Source organism: Saccostrea echinata, unplaced genomic scaffold (assembly GCF_033153115.1).
Source record: "Saccostrea echinata isolate AGI-Se365-2 ecotype Australia unplaced genomic scaffold, CSIRO_AGI_Sech_v1 ptg000029l, whole genome shotgun sequence".
Taxonomy (NCBI): Eukaryota; Metazoa; Mollusca; class Bivalvia; order Ostreida; family Ostreidae; genus Saccostrea; species Saccostrea echinata.
Window position 1 is genome coordinate 10,371,888 of NW_026889778.1, and position 21,478 is coordinate 10,393,365.

Genomic DNA, 21,478 nt, shown 5'->3' on the forward strand with positions numbered 1-21,478 from the left:
AGGGATTCTTTATTAGGAACTTCTATAATAATATTTTAAATAATGTTATACAACAACATTTTGTGTGAATATCTCATTCTGAAGACTATATTTAACAATTTTTCAAATACATATATGCGTAAAAAGGCACCATATATCAAATTATGACACAAATTTTATGTACTCAGCCGTAAAAGGGACTTGATGAGTGTTATATTATTAACCAACGTAAAATCATCTGTGATTTACAATAAAATCATTGAGAAACAAAATCTTAAGTCCAAAAACAAAAAAAAAACTTATGGAGTGAACTGTTTGATACTCCCAGATATCTATATAACCTTTTATTTAAATTTAACTGTAATGACTCAAATTTTATATGGCTTAAAATAAGCTCAATTGTAGGTATTAAGATAAGCTGTAAGCATAGTGTCATAGGTTTTGTTTTTAATGAAAATACAGATATTATTAATGGTATGAATATATTAATACCCTTCACTGCATTAAAAAATACAAGATGTAGTGTAGATAAACAAATTCAATTTGCAAGAAAGATCCCTTGTATAATTTTGTGAAATAATTGATTCAACCAATAGGAAAGATAAAATGTACAAAAAGTACGAAAAGTGTTCCTATTGGTTGAACCAATTATTTGGTAGATCGAGTTAAACTAAGACAACATACCGAACAAAATATCTTCATATTTGTCTTTTTAAATTCATCTTTCTCATTTTTGCTGTTAAGAGCAGATTTCTATGTTATAATAATAATAATAAAGTTAACTTGAAATTAAACTTTCACATTTTAAAGGTTTTACCTAGTACACTCCCTAGAGCATTGGACATCCGTCTCATTCAAAAACAAGCGCGCGGTTTGCAATTAATTCGCAGGAAGTGTGTAAGACATACCCTTGTTGCACTTCATGTCTGAAACAAGTTTAATTTATCATCGGCTGATATAATATCTTTTATTTCAATAAAATGCTTTCTTTGGTTGTTAGTATGGGAATTAGCTGTTGCAGAAAAAATGCATACAGCCCGCGTAAAAACATTTATATTTATATCTATATAAGTAATAATATAACATTAAATGTTACAAGTATTATTGATATGTACGTCATTGTTTGTATTATTAATGGAAGAACCGCCACTGCAGTCAAGAAATCTTTACAGGTGGCTTGCTCAGTGTCGTATACGTACTGACAAGTGACAGTGGTTTCATAAGAAATAAAGGGGATAATATTCAGTGGATATTACGACTGTGAATCATTCATAATGACACTAACTAGTTACCGCCAAAAATTCACGTGACATACTCTATCAGTTCGCTTACCTCACTGTCCGATTTCTTATTTTTTAACTCCCGGAAGTAGATAAGTGATGTTTGTTTCTCTCATATCTTTTTAGTCTATCTTAGGTATGTCTGACAATAACCTTTGGGAATATTATGGTCGTAAAGCAGCCTATATTTTACCCAGGAACTGAAACTGAAGACCCACAGGAAGCAGAGAATTCTAAAGGAGAAGTTGTTAAGGCGTATATTCAACAAATGACCTTTCCTTATTTCATAATTTTAAAAAAAATCGTAGCTTCATATACATTATCATAATAATAAAAAGTAAAAACCATTACCGATGCCGGGGCCATAAAACTTGGAGGTGCTCACTTTTGATCTCAGTTTCACTTTTCTATTATCAAATCCTTTGTTAAAAGAGTTAGATAAAAAGGTGAGCTCGTCAAAGTTTTATGGCCCCGGGGCCAGTCCTCGGGCCTGTACTAATGTCAAGATAGCGTCATCTCAGTAGTATTGAAATTAAGGGCATGATTTAATACAAGCCTTACCACGATCTTAACACATTCTCTAAAATATCACACATTTTTTTTTTAAAAGTTATACACTAATCCAAATAACTATATATTTGTAGTCTTGATGGAAACCATTACACACATACAAAATCATTTTAATTCACCCAGATGCAAAAAGGTGGATGATGAATCAAGTGATAAGATGGGAGTTTTTCTTTGGTCACACGCTAGCATATCACACAATTTTTTTTTTGTTAAAAAAGTTATACACTGATCCATATAACTATATAAGCAAAAAGGTGGATGATGAATCACGTGATTAGATGGGAGTTTTTCTTTGGTCACACGATTCATAATTTTCATTTTTATCATCGAGTAGATCAAAATAAATTCACCGGGAAATGAACAAAGTAATACACTGAGTGTGCTTTTGGGGGGTAAAATAAATATTTTCAGTGTTCAAAGAGGATTTAATAAAAAAAAATATATATTAAAGGTTCCTTTGTTGAACCTAGTACAGAGAATCAAAATGGAAACCGAGTCAACACCTCTCGTCAATAATTCAGATTCGAAGTGTTTTGTTATTTTTCTGACATGCATGGCAGCATTGGGAGGACTGCTATTTGGGTACGACACTGGAATTGTTTCTGGATCCATGCTGTTGATCAAGGATGATTTCAAGCTATCGTCTGTTTGGCAGGAAGCTATTGTCAGTGCCACCATTGGAGCCGCCGCCATCTTTGCTCTTATTTCAGGAACTCTGGTAGATTTACTTGGAAGAAAAGTCGTCATTATGCTTGCAAGCCTCGTTTTCACTGTTGGTGCGGTTGTTATGGCAATTTCACCCACTGATATGAAAGAGGTTTTGCTCATCGGTAGATTGATAGTTGGAGCAGGAATAGGTGAATATTAATTAGTAAATTTTTTTGCCAACAGCTACATGCAAAAATTTCCAAAATTGCTAAATGCTACAAGTCTAAAATTCTCTCTACATTTCCCTTCATATGTTTAAGGCTTGAAATCTAGCCCATTACTTATCTAATGTTTTTTTATTAAGAAAATACGTAATTTATTATTTGCCTCTAAAACCTTTAAGAGGAAAGTTGTAAACATGATAAATGAACTAAAATGAAGTGCTTTAAAGAATGTACTCAGACCTTTCCAGAGGATTTCAGATATCGATATCAGTATACATGTACTCAGTCCAAAACACTTTGTGATACCTTGATCGGAAGACAAAACAGTTACTCAAGTGTTATTTCTGAAGTACATCTTTAAAGTTTGATTAAAATAATTCAATTTACATTAATCTTTAATGATTTTTGTCATTATATTAATTATTAAGCATAATTTTAGAGAAACACCAGACAACCGATGGTTTGATGGTGCAATATATATTATAATAATTACATGTACTTGCCGAAATTTGTTTCAGTGCACAAAAGTAATAAAATAGAGTCGTATATTTACGAACTCGAAACCGATAAATACTTATGTATCTATAATTATGTATTACGCAAAAGATTAGATTATAAAAGAAAAGTATATATCTTGTTATTTATTCCAACTGATAAAATTATCAAAGTGATAAACTACCGGTATAACACTTGGCATTCATTCTAGAACCCTCCATTTTTATTTAGTATATCTTCAAACTTATATTGTTCACATCAAACACATGCAACACTCAGTGAAAAAGCAAATTTCCACAAAATTTGATTTTTTATCATTAATATTGAAATTCTGCATAATAATATGTTTATAAAATGGTGTAATACAGGGTTTGCCTCTATGTCTGTGCCTGTGTTTATTGCTGAATCCGCTCCAACAAACATCCGGGGATCTCTAGTTACTATGAACCAACTCTTCATCACTATAGGAATTCTTCTTTCCAGTATTGTGGCTGGGGCTTTCAGCACTGATAAAGAAAACGGATGGCGGTACATATACAAGTGCAATACCCATAATTTAGCATTGAATGATTATTCTTGTGTTTCTGTACTTAACGGTGCTATAAATTAACACATTTTGTTCACGCAAAATGTATAAAGTGCAAAAATAATCATGAAACACTTATTTCATTTATATTCTTTACTTTAAAGGATTTTTTCTTGTATGTTCTGATTCATATATTATCACAAGGAAGTCAAACGTACGCTTCATACACACGTATATGCAGAAAACAAGTCTAGAAAATCAACATTGTAATATAAAATTTTCTCTTTTGATTTTTATATAAAATAGAAATCGAGTGAAAATATTAAAATGTTTATTATTTGAGGCTGCTAATCTCATAATGCGCTGATCTTATGTTAGGTACATGCTTGGACTAGCCGGTGTCCCTAGTGTCATTCAGTTTTTTGGATTCTTCTTCCTTCCCGAGAGTCCTCGGTGGCTGCTCGCCAAAGGACGTGAACAAAAAGCAAGATCTGCCCTGGAAAGAATAAGGGGATCAAGGGACATAACCCAGGAATTGAATCATATACAACAATCTGTAAATGAAATGAAAGAGGAAAACAAGTATAGTGAGTATAGAATATAATAAACCTCTCCTTATAATTACTTGTAGTGGTGTCTGGGACTACCACGATTATCAAAAATAGAATTAATTTATGAAATCATTACCAGTTCAATTTTTCCCATTAAACCACTATATAACATGAACAGCCAAAGATGGATATCTCAAAAACGACTGAACTGTTATTAATAACTATGAGACAGCCGATAGTACGCAGTGCGTCAAAATCATAAGATGGCGACCGTCACACTTACTTCGATATTTCTCTGGTTTCGACATACATCATTAACTGTATTCATACGTATGCTTCTTTTAGTAATTTCTGTAACGTCTGTATGGTAGAAAAACTGTTTTGGAGAAATAAAGGGGTAACATGCTTCATGCTTTTTTGGCAAAATGTCTCAGTAACTAGAACGAGTTCTTTTCTTCAGTTACTAGTATACGCTCTTTTAACTTTTAGAATGATTAATATATATAATTATGTTCTATTCTTTACCACAGATTTCTTCCAAGCATTCCTTCTGATGATGAAGACACAGCCAGTCAGACGTGCTCTTTTACTGGGATGTCTTCTACAACTGTTTGGTCAACTCAGTGGAATCAATACTGTCATGTAGGAATCTTTGTCTTTTATTTGGGGAAGCTTGATCAAGCTATAAAGAATATTGTTAAATTTTATGACATAGATGTGACCCCTGCCTTTGAACTGTTAAAAAGTCACTGTTCTGATGAATATACACTGTAATGTATAGTTTTTTTTTAAACAGTCGAAATGCTTAAAATCTAAAATCGCATATAATTATGTATTAATATTATATTATTTATCTTTTTTAAAAAATACCTTCCTAGGTAGGTAAGTAGTTCAAATATTTTTTTCTTCCGAGATGGGGGCTGAATCCACACATCGATCGATCGATTGATCGATCGAGAGGGGTTCCCGATCCCATACAACATGCTCATGTACATTAATGTTTTTTCGTTCTAATAAAATTTACAATATGAATCAAATAGACTCAGATGCTGAACTACGTATTACTTTAATTTATCTTAGTGTAGACTTGCTCCGCGATCATATAGATTTAACTTTAGTCCAGCGCAGAAATCCAAAGATGTCACCATTTCAAAAGACCAGTACAGGAGAAACATATACATTCTTATCCCTCAAATATATACGACTATTTAACAGTTGTTTAAACACTTGATAGCCTCAGTCCTGCTTACGGAAAATAAGAATAAATATTTGCAATCTAATTAAAATTAGACCTTTCATCTCGCTCTTCGTAAATTGATTTGTCGCTCGTTCACGAGCGACAAATCAATTTACGAAGAGCGAGATGAAAGGTCTAATTTTAATTAGATTGAAATATTTGATGCTTGGTACCAAATTCAGTATGGCAAAGTATTTAAGATACCCCTTCGCATCATAGGTAAATATTAATTAGAGCTCTGTTTCTTTTTCAAACAATGGATTTTTTAAAATTCTGTATTAAGGTGCTGGCTTAACTTCGTTCCGAAATTATTTTTTTTAATACTAATATCTGAAATATGTACAGCGGCTATAATTGAACAGACCGTTCAAGAGAGCTACGTGTAGCTACATGTAGCGACTAGAATGTCAGCATATTTCTAGATATTCCTCTTACTCAAACTGCACAACAATATGATACAAATATATACCAATTGCATTTACAAAATATACCTTAATCAAATAACAAATGAAAATTGCTATTGCCAAATATTGTATTTCTGTGGTTTTTCAGTTATTACAGTGGAACTATTTTGCGTATGTCCGGGTTTCCCTCAGATCTAGCTATCTGGCTGGTTTGTATTCCTTTTGCTGTCAACTTTCTGTTCACCTTTATTGGGATCTACGCAGTGGAGAGGGCTGGTCGACGTATCCTCACGCTATCCAGCTTTATTGGTACGTATCATGAGATCATGTGATGTTAAAGATTGGACTATATCGACGTAAAAGTGACCATTTATGGAATATGATAACGAATAGTAATCAATCTCAAAAGTCCACTGAAACAATACAAATTTGAAGCAGTGCAAACATGGACCTCTAAAAACATCAGAGGTGGGATCAGGTGCCATGGAAGAGTGAGCATCCCCTGTCGACCGGTCACATCCGCCGTGTGCTCATTATCATGATCGGGAAAAAACGGAAAAATCCGTAGACAATTAAGTGTGTAAATAATGGCCTAAAATTAGTATGAAAAACGTCAGCAAGCTTTTGACTTAATGATAGGTTGTATTTGCTGACAAATAAATGAGATAATCTTCGTTGAATACATGTACATGTATGTAAAAATATTCTACATTGTATCTTGTCCTTTGCAGGAATCATCGTGGCATTGGTTGTTCTGGGACTTGGGTTTTGGTTTTCTGATAAACATTCTCCAACTATTGCTCATCATCTTGATAATTCCTCCATCTGTCACACCAAATATCAGTAATTATCTTGATCTTTCTACTGTCCTAGGTTGATTTTGTAGTACAGCGCCATTTTTACTCTTGAACATCCTTATTGTTTAAGGATAATAAGTAATCATTAAGGAAAATATTCACACAAGATCAGATACATGTACTTTCAAATAACATTAAAGTGTTTCGTTAACAATAACCAATCAGTTCAAATACTTGATACGTCATATTTTTTTAATTTGTGTATCCTTTCTATCATTCTACAAATAAAGTAGCGGTATTTCGAATTCAGATCGTGTAGTGCTTGCATAAAGAATGACAATTGCGGCTTTTGTTGGGAGAAGCATCATCCAGACACGTCTGGATACTGCCTCCACGTGAACAAGGACTATCCCGAGCGGTATGCCGATCCCGTTGTGAATTCCTCTACCCACTACAATGAATCAATGTGTAACCAGACTAACTACCACACCAAACACTACGGCTGGGCCAATGACTTCTGTCCAACGGATTACTCATGGATGGCCGTCCTGGGACTTGCGCTCTTTGTCATGTCGTTCGCGCCAGGTATAATTGTATATTTTTTAAAATGAGAACAAAAAGGTTTTAGCTACAAATATGCATGTCAAAGTGACAGTAAAATATGTATGAAGGACTCCTTACATTTTGGAGTGTTCACATTGAATTTAAGGAAATTTGCTTGTATCGCAAGTACTAGTTATAATTTGCATTACTAGTAAATGAATTCATATTTCCTTGTTCGTGAGAAAGACCTTCAAAGAAGTCACATGTATTTCATCCAAATAACTTTGAGATACACTATTCTCAGAGAATCGCTTTAGTTATTTTTTCTTTGTTCATGAACTGCACGAATATATTGCAAGTTGTTACTGCAATTTTTAAAAGGTCTGCCTTTCAATTCCTACTGTAGGTCTAGGTCCAAATCCCTGGACCATAAATTCAGAGATTTACCCGTTATGGGCGAGAGGTACAGGAATTTCCATAGCAACATTTGTGAACTGGGTGGCTAATCTGGGAGTCTCGTTTTCATTTCTGACACTTCTTGAAGCCATCACTCCTTACGGTAAAATCATAAACCAATTAGGCCAATTAATTTTAGCAATAGTGAAATCGAACATTATACAATTGTTGCTATTTTTTCAGTCAATACGATGATTTACACACCTGAGGAATGTCGAAGGGTGCGGTGAATATTGTGTCTAAATCATCGTATTGACTGAAAAAAAACCCAGCAATAATTGTATATCATTTTATGATTGAATAATTCCTAGCTATCTGATTGGCTGTGATCCAACACTGTAGAAAAGAGCCAGAAATTATTCACTCATATTAAATAATGGATAAGGGATATGTCAAGATACAAATATTAGAAGAAACTGTTAAAAAATGTTAAATTAGATTTCAGAGATAACAGCAAATACAATCAAAAATGTAATTGAACGACTCTCTGGAAGGTTTGAAAGAGCATTAAAGAATAATATCGGGTTCAATTTCCAGGTACATTTTTCCTGTATGCCGGAATTTCGTTTGTCGGAATGATCACACTTTTTATCCTGCTGCCGGAGACTAAAAACAGGTCTTTGGAGGAGATAGAGAATTTGTTTATGACTGAAGAGTACCGACTCAGAAGGGATCCACAGAGACAATGTACGGTCCAGAGTACAGTGTTTTATAGGGATGTTGAACATGCGGAGTAAAAACGAACTGTTTCGTTTAAGTGAGCAATTGCAAGACAGATATATATTATCACGTATATTGCCCCGTGTATATTTACCTCAACTGATGCATGTATTTTAACGAAATAAGTATTAATTACTGCATCAACAATGTACTTTTCTGTCAGTCTTTTCCATTTTTTTTTTTTTTTTTTTTTTTTTGTACAATACATTACTGGTTGACTAATTCATGCAGAGATGTATCGACTGTTTGATGTTATTTTTAGGTTAAAACTTCATTGATGAATATCAGATAAAATAAGTGAAAAAAAATAACATAATTTATTCCATCCTATAAACATTCAGTTAAACAATAAAAGGCTTTCTTTGGGTGTTAATATGGCAATTGATGTTGTAGCTGTTGCAGAAATAAAAGCATAACCCTCGAAAGCGGGTTATGTAATTTTTTTTTTAAACAAACTAATAACGTGTGCTTTTAAATTTATCAGTAAAATGTGCATATTCGCCACTGAAAGCATCATGGGAACGAAACCCAAAGAATAATTTGTATATAGTAATAAACTTCTTTTCATGTCAAGAGAAAATGTCAATTAATGAATATCTGGTATTGATATTGTTGAAATAATTGAAGTGAAAGTGGTATGAGTGGTGCAATCTAAGTTTTCACATTGTACTAAAGCTGCTAACAAATTGGGCTTTACTCTTCTGAATACAGTATTTTGTGTTACATAATAAGCCTATTAAGTGTGAAAAGCTAGTTTTTACAAATATTGTGCTGATAAATTTTTCAGTAAAATGATGACGTGCATTTTCGCTTCTCTTATCCTTGATGGAAATGGAAACAGAGCATGTAAATTCAACAGGCATCAAAATAAAGTTGCTAACATGTAAAGAGAAAATGTCAATAAATGAAATTAATTGGTACTTTTCAAGTTTTTACCAAAAATTGTTGGGACGTACATGTGTATATCTACTTCTGTTCCTAAACTAACTGCGGGATTTTGAACAACTAAAGTGGTATTTCTTCTTGTTATAAGAACGTATAAATAGCTGTCAGTAGAAACTTTATGATATATTATTGAAATTGTTCCGTCAGCAGTGGTACAAAAACAAGTTCTTCGCGCTCGCGCAGATTTCATCTGGTCTCTAAGAAATTGTTTTTATACTCATGAGTTCACTACTTGGACTGACTTTTACGTATTGACTCGCTGTTCCTTTGTCAGACCCGCATCAGAAACATCGAAGATCCACTGGAGAGCAGGCAGCAACACACAGAAACCATAGATACAACAGATTTAACCCATAATAAAAGTCTAAAGGCATTTCACATACTCCAGATCTATTGACGTCTCAGATTACATGTACATTAACTGAGCGCTTTTCACGGGAACAATATAGTCCTTCTTATATTAGTATACATAGAAATCGCTGCATTTCGTTTCCGAATTCAATAAATCAAGAATAAATCATTGACATCCAACATAAATTCGGAACAATCACGGACATATAATTCAGTCCAGACATTATTAAATTTAGTGATAAAAAATTACATGTTCATTTTATTCATACAAAACTTTTTATCAGACTTAGTGCTGTATGTATATACAGTGTATTGTAATATTTTTATTTGAAAAATGTGGTTTGAAATAAGTGTAATGTTTATATCTTGTTAAAATTTTATTCCCACTTATATTGTTAACATTAAACAGGTATGTACGATTTCAAAATATGGAAGTCAAGAACGATAACTGAAAGTTGCAATAAATATCCATCATATACATGTAAATATTATTCTGCCCAATCAGACAAGAGCAATTTTACACACTCCAAAACATATTTCAAAGGAATTTTTTTTTAACAATTTAACAGGTCTGGACGATTTCCAAATATGGAAGTCAAGAACGATAACCGTCAATTGCTATAAATACACAGAATAAACAAGGTACGAATTCTTCTGACCAATCAGATAACGGCATTTTGACAAACCCATGAGAAAATAAATAAAACACGTGGTTTTAAAGTTTTTTGCTCAAGGTATTTTTAGGACAAACTTTTTGTAAACGTTATGTAAATTTAGGAATGATATAGTATATATGACAATTTTACCGTGAATATTCACGACTTGAAAGCTTATCTAGAATAAATTCTTAGTGAGATTAAAAATCTGTAACTACGAAGTAGCAATCCCAAAAGTTTAACTTGTGTTAAGACATTTGATATAAATACGGCATATTTTCAGGTTTTAGAGCCTGACGTATGTCTTAATTATTTCCCGAAGACCACTTTAGTAGTAAAAAGACAATGGTATTGTATAAGCAGTTTACCGTTTCTCAACAGATACTGTTGACAAATAACACGCAAGCTTTTATTAAAAATGTTTAGTTTTGATGCAAATGATTGTATTTTTAGTCTTGGTAGAAACCTTTACACAGAACAATTCATTTTAATTCAGCCATATGCAAAAAGGTGGATGATGAATCACGTGATGAAATGGGAGTTTTTGTTCTGTCACATGACTCATTATTTTCATTTTTATCATCGAGTAGATCAAAATTAATGCATTGGGAAATAAAGAAGGATGACACTAATTGTGCTTTGGAAGGTAAAATAAATGTTTTCAGTATTCGAAGACGATTAAATTTTTTTCAAAAAGAGAAAACAAGGCTTGTTTGTTAAACCTAGTACAAAGAATCAACATGGAAACCGAGTCAACACCTCTCATCACAGAATCATATTCGAAGTGTTTTATTATTTTTCTGACATGCATGGCAGCCATCGTAGGACTGCTCTTTGGGTACGATACTGAAATTGTCTCAGGATCCATGCTGTTGATCAAGGATGATTTCAAACTGTCGTCTGTCTGGAAGGAAGCGATTATCAGTGCCACCGTTGGAGCTGCCGCCATCTTTGCTCTTATTTCAGGAACGCTGGTAGATTTACTTGGAAGAAAAGTCGTCATTATGATTGCCAGCCTTGTTTTCACTGTTGGTGCGGTTGTTATGGCAATTTCACCCACTGATATGAAAGAGGTTTTACTCATCGGTAGATTGATAGTTGGAGCAGGAATAGGTGAATATTAATAAAAGTTAAAATATGAGCCAGCAGCTACATGCAAAAATGTCCCAAATTAATTGCTAAAATTCTAAAATTGTCTCTCTATTTTCCTTGAATGTAGGCGGGAAATCTGACATGTATTTCTTATTTCTAATGATTTTCAAACACATCCAATTTGCCTCCAAAAATATTGATGAGAAAAGTTATGAATAAACATAAATGAAATGCTTTGAGTCCAAAACACTTCTTGGTACCTTGATCAGAGGAGAAAACAGTTATTCAAATGTAACATATGAAAATACATCTTTAAAGTTAAATAAAAATAGGGCATTCAAATAAGATTACATTTTCATAATTTATGTCTTTATTTATTATTATGTATCCTAGTATATGTATCCCAATTCCGGAAACACTCTAGACATCCGATGATTCGACAAATCAATATATTTCTACTAGCCTTTTAGTTAATGAAATTTTATTGTTTAGGTGCATTAAAAAAACCAGTCGTATATTGAAGAATTCGAAACAAATAAATGTCATAAATGTACTTGTATTCATAATTATGTTTATTAGATAACCATATAACGATTAGATTATGGTTTTGTTTTTTAGATAACGATATAACAATTAAATTATAAAAAAGTATACAATATATATATAGTGTTATTTATTCCAATAACTGATAGAATTATAAAAGTGAAAAACTTAAACACTTGGCATTGATTTAGAACTCTTAAGTTGTATTTATTATTCCTTCAAGCTTATATAGTTAACATCATATCATTCAGTGAAAACCTCTGACTATACAAACTTTGGTATATGTATTTTATCACCAATATTGAATTGTTTTAATAAAATGGTATACTACAGGGTTTGCGTCTATGTCTGTACCTGTATATATCGCTGAATCTGTTCCAACAAATATCCGGAGATCGCTGGTTACTATGAACCAGCTCTTCATCGCTATAGGAATTCTTCTTTCCAGTATTGTGGCTGGAGCTTTCGGTAATGATAAAGAAAATGGATGGAGGTACATGTACACCGCCCTTAATTTAGCTATGAATGATTATTATTGTTAAACTACATTTTACAATTCTGCATGGATAAATTACTCAGATTTGCATAAAAGATGTAAAAAGTACGTGAATAATCATTTCATTTTTATTCTTTACTTCGAAAATTAGTTGGTATATGTTCGTATAGGCCTGTGCATTATATCACAAGGAGGACAAACCTACAAATAACGTACAATCATGTACATGTACATGCAAAAAAGAAAAAAAATGTAGAAAATTAACATTGTTAATACTGTTATACCTAATATTCTTTCTTAAGGTCTGACAACATGTTTTTCGAATTTTGTTTTTGCATCTCTTCGTAGTATATCAGAAATATTTATGATTATCTTCAGCTTTCTACACTGTTTTCAAAATTGTTATATCGGCAATTCAAATGATTTTCAGTAGGATTATATAGGAAATACCATCCTCTGGTATCTTGCAAAAACGTCTGGTAATGTTCATCAATATTTTGTGAAGAAACATCTTCAAGCATCAGTGCTTCATTCACAAACACTTGAAAATTGTATATTATTGAGAAACGTACAAAAATAGAAATTAAGTATTAAATTTACTTCTGATCTCATAATGCGTCGGTGTCCTGTTGGGTACATACTGGGACTAGCCGGTGTCCCCAACGTCATTCAGTTTTTTGGATTCTTCTTCCTTCCCGAGAGTCCTCGGTGGTTGATCGCCAAAGGACGTGAACAAGAGGCAAGATCTGCCCTTGAAAGAATACTTGGATCGAGAAATGTAACATTTGAACTGAATCAAATACAACAAGCTGTGAGTGAAATGAGAGGAAAACAGATATAGTGAGTACAAAAATGATATATAAAAATCTTATTTCGTCTGTTCTTGTGTCTGGGACTTCTATGACTATCAAAAATATAATTCATGAAAGGAATCCTTAGAATTTAATCCCCCCATACAGCAACCATCGATATATCTGGAAAATGACTGATCTGTCAAGAACTTCGACACAACCGTTATAACGCGGTATGTCAAAATCATATTTTACGGTGGCGACCACCGGACTCGCATCGATATTTCTCTAGTTTGAAAATACGGAGGTTTGCAACTCTTCTAGGTAAAAAAATGGCTTTGGCGATCGAAGTAAAGGGATCAAATGTTTAACGCGTCTTGGCAAAATGTTCCAGAAAATTAAATGAGGTTTCCAAAGTTACATTTTTCTAGTTTTTCAGAATCATTAACATATGTGTTCTCTTCATTACCACAGACTTCTTCTAAGCATTCCATCTGATGATGAAGACACAGCCAGACGTATACGTGCTCTTTTACTGGGATGTCTTCTACAACTGTTTGCCCAACTCAGTGGAAGCAATACTGTCATGTAGGAATCTTTGTATTTTATTAGAGAAAGGTTAAACAATCTATAAAAGACATTGATAATATTTTATGACTTAAATGAACCCTTGCCCTTGAACTGTAAAATACGTCCATTGTTCAGATGTATTCTATTATCGGTCGTAATGTTTAAGTTCTAAAATTGCATATATGTATTCATATAAAAATTTCCCCCATTTAAGGGAATTTTTTAAAGCTGTTTATCTAAACATGAATGCTCTGCATGACTTCGAAGCGCTAGCCCAACTTCTTTCCGAAATTAACCATCACTTATATATGTATCCGAAAGCTGAAACGCTAGCTCAACGGTCCATTCAAGAGAGCTAAGAATCTAGCACCTGTGGTCTACAAATACCAGTATATTTTCAAAATGCTTCTTGCTCAAACTGCACAAGATACCAAATATAGCCGCTATAGATCTGTTAATTATTTCTGTGATTTTTCAGTTACTACAGTGGGTCTATTTTACGTATGTCTGGATTTCCTTCAGATATAGCTATCTGGCTGGTTTGTATTCCTTTTGCTGTTAACTTTCTGTTCATTTTTATTGGGATCTACGCAGGGCTATCCAGCTTTATTGGTACGTATCGTGAGACTATGCGAGTATAGATTAGACTATATCGGAGTAAATGTGATCATTAAATGAGGCAAACTTCGTTGTATACATGTACGTAAAAATATCCTACATTGTATCTTGTCCTTCGCAGGAATCATCGTGGCATTGGTTGTTCTGGGACTCGGGTTTTGGTTTTCTGATATTCATTCTCCAACTATTGCGCATCATCTTGATAATTCCTCCATCTGTCACACCAAATATCAGTAATCTTTTTGATTTTTCCACTGTCATAGCTACATTTTTTTCATGACACGGTACAGTGTCTACTTGTGAACCATTAAGTATGATCAATCGTTCACACTTCCTATTAAAGTATTTTGAAGATTTGCAATTATTTCAAATATTACATCAATGTCTTATTTTTCTCAGAATACTTATCGCCCCCCCCCCCTCCCCCCCTCCCCACACACACACAATCTACCGGTATTTCAGATCTTGTAGTGCTTGCATTAAGGATGACAGCTGCGGCTTCTGTTGGGAGAAGCATCATCCAGACACGTCTGGATACTGCCTCCACGTGTACAAGGACTACCCTGAGCGGTATGCCGATCCCGTTGTGAATTTCTCTACCCACTACAATGAATTAATGTGTAACCAGACTAACTACCACACCAAACACTACGGCTGGGCCAATGACTTCTGTCCAACGGATTACTCCTGGATGGCCGTCCTTGGACTCGCGCATTTTGTGATGTCGTTCGCGCCAGGTGATAAAATACCATTGTTTTTTTTATAAGAGCAAAGTCTATGCTAGAAATATGGCAGAGTCACCATAAAATCTGTTTGAAATTATGCCTGAGATTTTAGTTATAATTGCCCCCCGCATTCACTGAAAGTAAGGGATATTAAATTGGTTGACTTTCAGTCCGTCCGCCTCGCTGTCATTCTGTCTGTGTACAACACTTTCAAAAGGCATTTGAGCTCAGGCCATGAAATAGCCTAAAGAAGACCCCTACTGATTTTAAGGTCAAAAGTATAGGGTCAAGGTCAGAAATTCATACATTGTGTGTGTGTGTGTAACACTTTCGTTTCAAGACGATATCTTAAAAAGCCTTTGAGATTTTGCAATGTAATTTTACAATGTATGCAACTCTTTATGGTATTTATGCATTGCAAAAATGGTTTCCAGATTATTACTCAGTTCTCTTTGAGGTTTTGCAATGAAATTTTATATTTTTAGTCAACATGACTTAACAAGAGGCCCAAGGGCCTTAACGGTCACCTGAGTACAATACAACAATTTAGAGGATCCATAAACTGAAAAATGAAGCTTTGTTGCCCAAAAGCAAGAAAAATAGTATGATTAGCATCAACAAAATAATTGGTCTAGTACATGTATCTATCTGCTTATCTGACTTTCCAAGTCATTAAATCTATGAAAGTACTTTTTCATTATACAATAAATTACCTTGCATAATTCTCTTATTCTGTTAAGCTTTCAAATACATTATTTACATTGATTAATTATCAAAGGTGAATGGCAAAGGGAAATAACTTTGCTCAGCAGAATACAAGTTAATAGAGCCCTGGCCAGGACTAGAACACTTGACTAAATGGTCCAGGTGTTCAAAATTCTGGTAAAAATACCCTTGCATATTAAAACTTTTACTCTGTTTGCCTTGAACATCCCCAGAAGCACAGAAGATTTTCAAAGAAATGCATTTTCACCATATTATTAAATAAATAAAGCCCCATCCTTACCCAGAACATCTGACCCATTAGCCATGAACTCACAATTCTGGAAGAATCACCCTTTCTCATTATAACTATACACTTGTTTCTTTACTTTATAACCAGTAGTAGAAAAAATATTTTGAAAGAAATTATGCATTTTCACTATATATAAACAATAGAGCTCTTTCCCCCTCACCAGAACCCCTGACCCAAGGGCCATGAGGCATTCTTCCTTATCATAACCATGCACTTCCTTTGTTTGAAAAATACCCAGGCGCACAGAAGATTTTGAAAGAATCCATGCCTATTCCCTATATAATCAATAGAGCCCCGCCCTAACACCAGAACCCCTGACCCAGAGGCCATTAAATTCATAATTTCTGAGGCAGCCATGCTCATCATAACTATGTACTTAGTTTATTTAATATCCAGGAGCAGAGAAGATTTTCAAAGAATTAATGCAATTTTACTATATAATCAATGGAGCCCATCCCTAACACCAGAACCCCTGACCCAAGGGCCATGAAACAATTTCTGAAAAGGCAGTCATGCTCACCATAACTATGTTCTTAGTTAGTTTATTTAATACCCAGGAGCAGAGAAAAAGATTTTCAAAGAATTAATGCATTTTAACTATATAATCAATAGAGCCCCACCCTAACACCAGAACCCCTGACCCTGGGGCCATGAAATTCACAATTTTGAAAGAGGCACTCTTGTTCTTCATAACTATGTACTTAATACCCAGGAGCAGAGAAAATTATTGCAATTCTACTATATAATCAATAGAGCCCCGCCCTAACACCAGAACCCCTGACCCTGGGGCCATGAAATTCAAAATTTTGAAAGAAGTACTCTTGCTCATCATAACTATATACTAAGTTAGTTTATCTAATACCCAGGAGCAGAGAAGAAGATTTTCAAAGAATTAATGCATTTTCAATATATAATCAATAGAGCCCCGACCTAACACCAGAACCCCTGACCCTGGGGCCATGAAATTCATAATTTCAGAAGAGGCACTCTTGCTCATCATAACTATGTACTAACTTAGTTCATTTAATATCCAGGAGCAGAGAAGAAGATTTTCAAAGAATTAATAACATTGTCACTATATAATCAATAGAGCCCCACCCTAACACCAGAACCCCTGATCCTGGGGCCATGAAATTCATAATTTTGGAAGAGGCACTCTTGCTCATCATAACTATGTACTAAGTTACTTTATTTAATACCCAGGAGCAGAGAAAAAGATTTTCAAAGAATTAATGCATTTTCACTATATAATCAATAGAGCCCCGCCCTAACACCAGAACCCCTGACCCTGGGGCCATGAAATTCACAATTTTGGAAGAAGCACTCTTGCTCATCATAACTAAATACTAAATTAGTTCATTTCATAACCAGGAGCAGATAAGAAGATTTTCAAAGAATTAATGCATTTTAACAATATAATCAATAGAGCCCCGCCCTAACACCAGAACCCCTGACCCTGGGGCCATGAAATTCACAATTTTGGAAGAGGCACTCTTGCTCATCATAACTATGTACTAAATTAGTTCATTTAATACCCAGGAGCAGATAAGAAGATTTTCAAAGAATTAATGCATTTTAACTATATAATCAATAAAGCCCTGTCGTAACACCAGAACCACTGACCCTGGGGCCATGAAATTCACAAATTTTGGAAGAGGCACTCTTGCTCATCATAATTATGTACTAAGTTACTTTATTTAATACCCAGGAGCAGACAAAAAGATTTTCAAAGAATTAATACATTTTCACTATATAACCAATAGAGCCCCGCCCTAACACCAGAACCCCTGACCCTGGGGCCATGAAATTCACAATTTTGAAAGAGGCACTCTTGCTCATCATAACTATATACTTAATTAATTTATTTAATACCCAGGAGCAGAGAAGAAGATTTTCAAAGAATTAATGCATTTTCTCTATATAATCAATAGAGCCCCGCCCTAACACCAGAACCCCTGACCCTGGGGCCATGAATTTCACAATTTTGAAAGAGGCACTCTTGTTCTTCATTACTATGTACTTAGTTACTTTATTTAATACCCAGGAGCAGAGAAGAAGATTTTCAAAGAAATAATGCACTTTCACTATATGATCTATATAGCCCCACCCTAGCACCAGAACCACTGACCCTGGGGCCATGAATTTCACAATTTTGGTAGAGGACTCAATGCTTATTACAATGATGCCAACAGTTTGACTGCTTGATGTCCAGGAGTAAAGAAGAAGATTTTTAAAGATTGCATTATTTTTGGTGGTTTTAGCCCCACCCCTCAGGCCCCAGGGGGGCAGGGACCATGGAATTCACAATTTTTGTTCCCCTTCACCCATAGATGCTATATGCCAAATTTGGTTGAAATTGGTTGAGCGGTTTCAGAGAAGAAACTAAAAATGTTCAAATGTTAACACACGACGCACACCGCACGACGCACGCCGACGGACGAGAACGGATAGCAATAGGTCACCTGGGTGACTCAGGTGACCTAAAAAGACTTATTGAGTTTGAGTTCAAAAGGTCAGAGACCAAAGCAATAGAAAATTATCTATTACATCAATAGTTTTCAGGTGATAACTTTAGTTTTTTGTAAGTTTTTGCAATAAAGCTCAAGGTCATAATTTTTTTTAACTTAAAAAAGACCTCTGTTGACTTTCAGACCAAAAGCTGAAAGGTCATGGTTGCCCTTTCTTTCTCCATTTTTTTTCAGTTCTTCCATCCTCTTCTTTTTTCCTGAAGTGGGGGACACGAATTCCCTGAATTAGCTTGTTAACATTGAATTTCATAAAATTCGCTATTCACAAACACTTTTATGTGCATTAATTGGAATCGCATTTTTGTTATTGAGAAAGAGCTTCAAAGAAATCACTTCACGTCGTGAATTGAATCATCCATATAACTTTGGGATATATATATATTTACATTTCCAAGTATTTTTCCTTAAGATTCTTTGCAAAATAGATGATTGTTCATTTTCTCATGAACTACCATGAGATGAGCAAGAATATCTCCATTGTGACGACATAATATCGTACTTGACGTCAAAACTATAGTGCAAACTGTTTTGCTTAAAAAATGACAGTTGAATGGCGTAACTTGTGGAAACTCATCAGAAAAATAATGTAAATATAAGAAATGAATTTAATTTTTGAAGATTCGCTAACGCGCTTCATGAAATATGCCGGCGTGAAGCGTCGTAGTTCATGTCCTCATGAATCTTCAAAAATTAAATTCATTTCTTAAATGTCCCTGATATGAATGTGTAATCTTCTAAGAGATTTTTTTTACATGATCATTTTGTTGAATTCCTGAACTGCAAGAATAATGGGAGTTTTTTTTGTATATATTTGGAAGTTTTGCCTTTCATACTACAGGACTTGGTCCAAATCCCTGGACAATAAATTCAGAGATTTACCCGTTATGGGCGAGAGGTACAGGAAATTCCATAGCAACGGCTGTCAATTGGGTGGCTAACCTGGGAGTCTCGTTTTCATTTCTGACATTTCTTGAAGCCATCACTCCTTACGGTAAAATGATATACGTATTGTAATAGTGATATCTTACTGTACGATATTAGTCACTCGAGATATTCTAGAGGAAAATGTGAAAAAAAGTCTCATTATTTACATGTTAGTCACACACGTAAAATAAGACTTAACTTAATCAAATATGTATTTGAACGACTTTCTGAAAAGACTGGAAGAGTATTTAAGAATTATATCGGGTTCCAGGTATATTTTTCATGTATGCGGGAATTTCGTTTGTCGGAATTACACTTTTTTTCTTGCTGCTGGAGACTCAAAATAGATCCCTGGAAGAGATAGAGAATTTATTTATGTCTGAAGAGTACCGAGTCACAACGGATTTACAGAGACAATGTATGGTCCAGAGTGCAGTGCTTTATAGGGATGTCCAACATGCGGAGTAAAAACGAACTGTTAACGTTTAAGGGGAAGAAGGACCTTTAGCTGAAAAAATACTTGTCATTCATTTTTTTTTTAATTTTGTATATTTCTAATTAAGTATGCCCCATATATCATAAAGCATTTATATCATTAGGTTTCTTACCTTATTTTAGAGATATTGATTGATAAATACTATGCCCTACAGTGGAGTGGAGTTTTTAATTCTCCATGTTTCCGGGCTCATTGTCCTGTCCATAATGGGATTTTTCAAAGCATATATAAAAAATATGGAAGTGAACATGTATCTTTTAAAATATTTCACCCTTGTAGACATGGATGCAAGACCATAGGGTTTAAAATTCGAAAAAGCAAGTTTCTTCTATTACACTGCATCTGGATAGGGAAAATTAGGAACTTTTAAAAAAAAAAACTTAAACAACAAAAAACGTAATTTACAAAAAAGTCTATCATTCAATTTTTTAAAATTTACGTTGAAATGCAAGTGCTTGAAATTATCGATTAACTGTAAAACTTTCGAATGGTGAAGCTGACCTCAATATTGCACAGGAAATGGTTAAGCAGGACAAAAACTTGTCATGTATACATTTCTGGAGTACAGGAAAAACCAACTATGACGTCACACGTAAGCTTAATAAGATATATACCTACATTAGATTTCCGTCATCAGCCATGCAAAAATAATTTTTGTGTTCCCTGTTTCTCAAAATATTTCATCATATACTGATTATGAACTATTTATACATAATAATACCGCCCCTGTATTCATCGATTATGAACTTGCTGTACTAACGGATCGTGTATGACGTCACCGACTTGTTGAACGCGCAGTTTAGGAAAACAGAGGAGTGGATCAATCTCTTTTCTTTTAAAATTTGTTAATGTTTACAAGAATGTTAAACTTTTCATTTTATTTATATAAGATGGTAATTAAAGAAAAAAATTGCCAAAACATTATACAAGAACTGATGCTTTCCACGTTTGGCACTTGTATAAATGGAGACTATGACGTAGTTTAACAGAGTCATGGACCATGTGTCCTTCATCCCCTTAAGGTCAAGATCTAGTAAATGACTTTAGACTAACTTTTTGTGCTAGATCCATTATGACGTCATAATCAATTTTAACTTTCTTTTTTCCCGTATTTTACGGCTCTAGTAGAATTTTGTAGAAAATAAAGTATTTTCATGGAATTCAATTTGAAATCATGTGAAAAGTAATCCTGATACCTATATTCAATTTGATATTATTTTAATGAAGAGGCCAAGAACATACAAATTATCGTTTTCTGAGAGACTGTAGGCAATCTGGATGCATTTCTTTGTCTGATT

General features: G+C 34.0%; 1 protein-coding gene and 1 pseudogene across 1 annotated transcript; both read left to right on the forward strand.

The window, feature by feature from the left end:
- The first annotated feature begins 2,313 nt into the window (after positions 1–2,313).
- On the forward strand, positions 2,314–8,447 carry LOC133194951 (proton myo-inositol cotransporter-like). The gene is made up of 9 exons (XM_061330847.1): positions 2,314–2,686; positions 3,565–3,724; positions 4,101–4,309; positions 4,804–4,915; positions 6,063–6,223; positions 6,646–6,757; positions 7,022–7,296; positions 7,661–7,813; positions 8,248–8,447. Exons 1-9 carry the CDS (start codon positions 2,314–2,316, stop codon positions 8,445–8,447), a joined length of 1,755 nt encoding a protein of 584 aa, XP_061186831.1.
- Positions 8,448–10,727: 2,280 nt separating this feature from the next.
- Positions 10,728–20,152, forward strand: LOC133194952 (proton myo-inositol cotransporter-like; annotated as a pseudogene).
- The last annotated feature ends 1,326 nt before the right edge of the window (positions 20,153–21,478 follow it).

What these genes read in the sequence shown, in the direction of transcription:
- LOC133194951 (XM_061330847.1), top strand. Translation starts at nt 2,314, where the DNA reads ATGGAAACCGAGTCAACACCTCTCGTCAATAATTCAGATTCGAAGTGT. An exon ending in CACGCTATCCAGCTTTATTG is followed by an intron (nt 6,224 to 6,645) that starts GTACGTATCATG and finishes TGTCCTTTGCAG; the next exon opens with GAATCATCGTGGCATTGGTT. An exon ending in ATCTGTCACACCAAATATCA is followed by an intron (nt 6,758 to 7,021) that starts GTAATTATCTTG and finishes TTTCGAATTCAG; the next exon opens with ATCGTGTAGTGCTTGCATAA.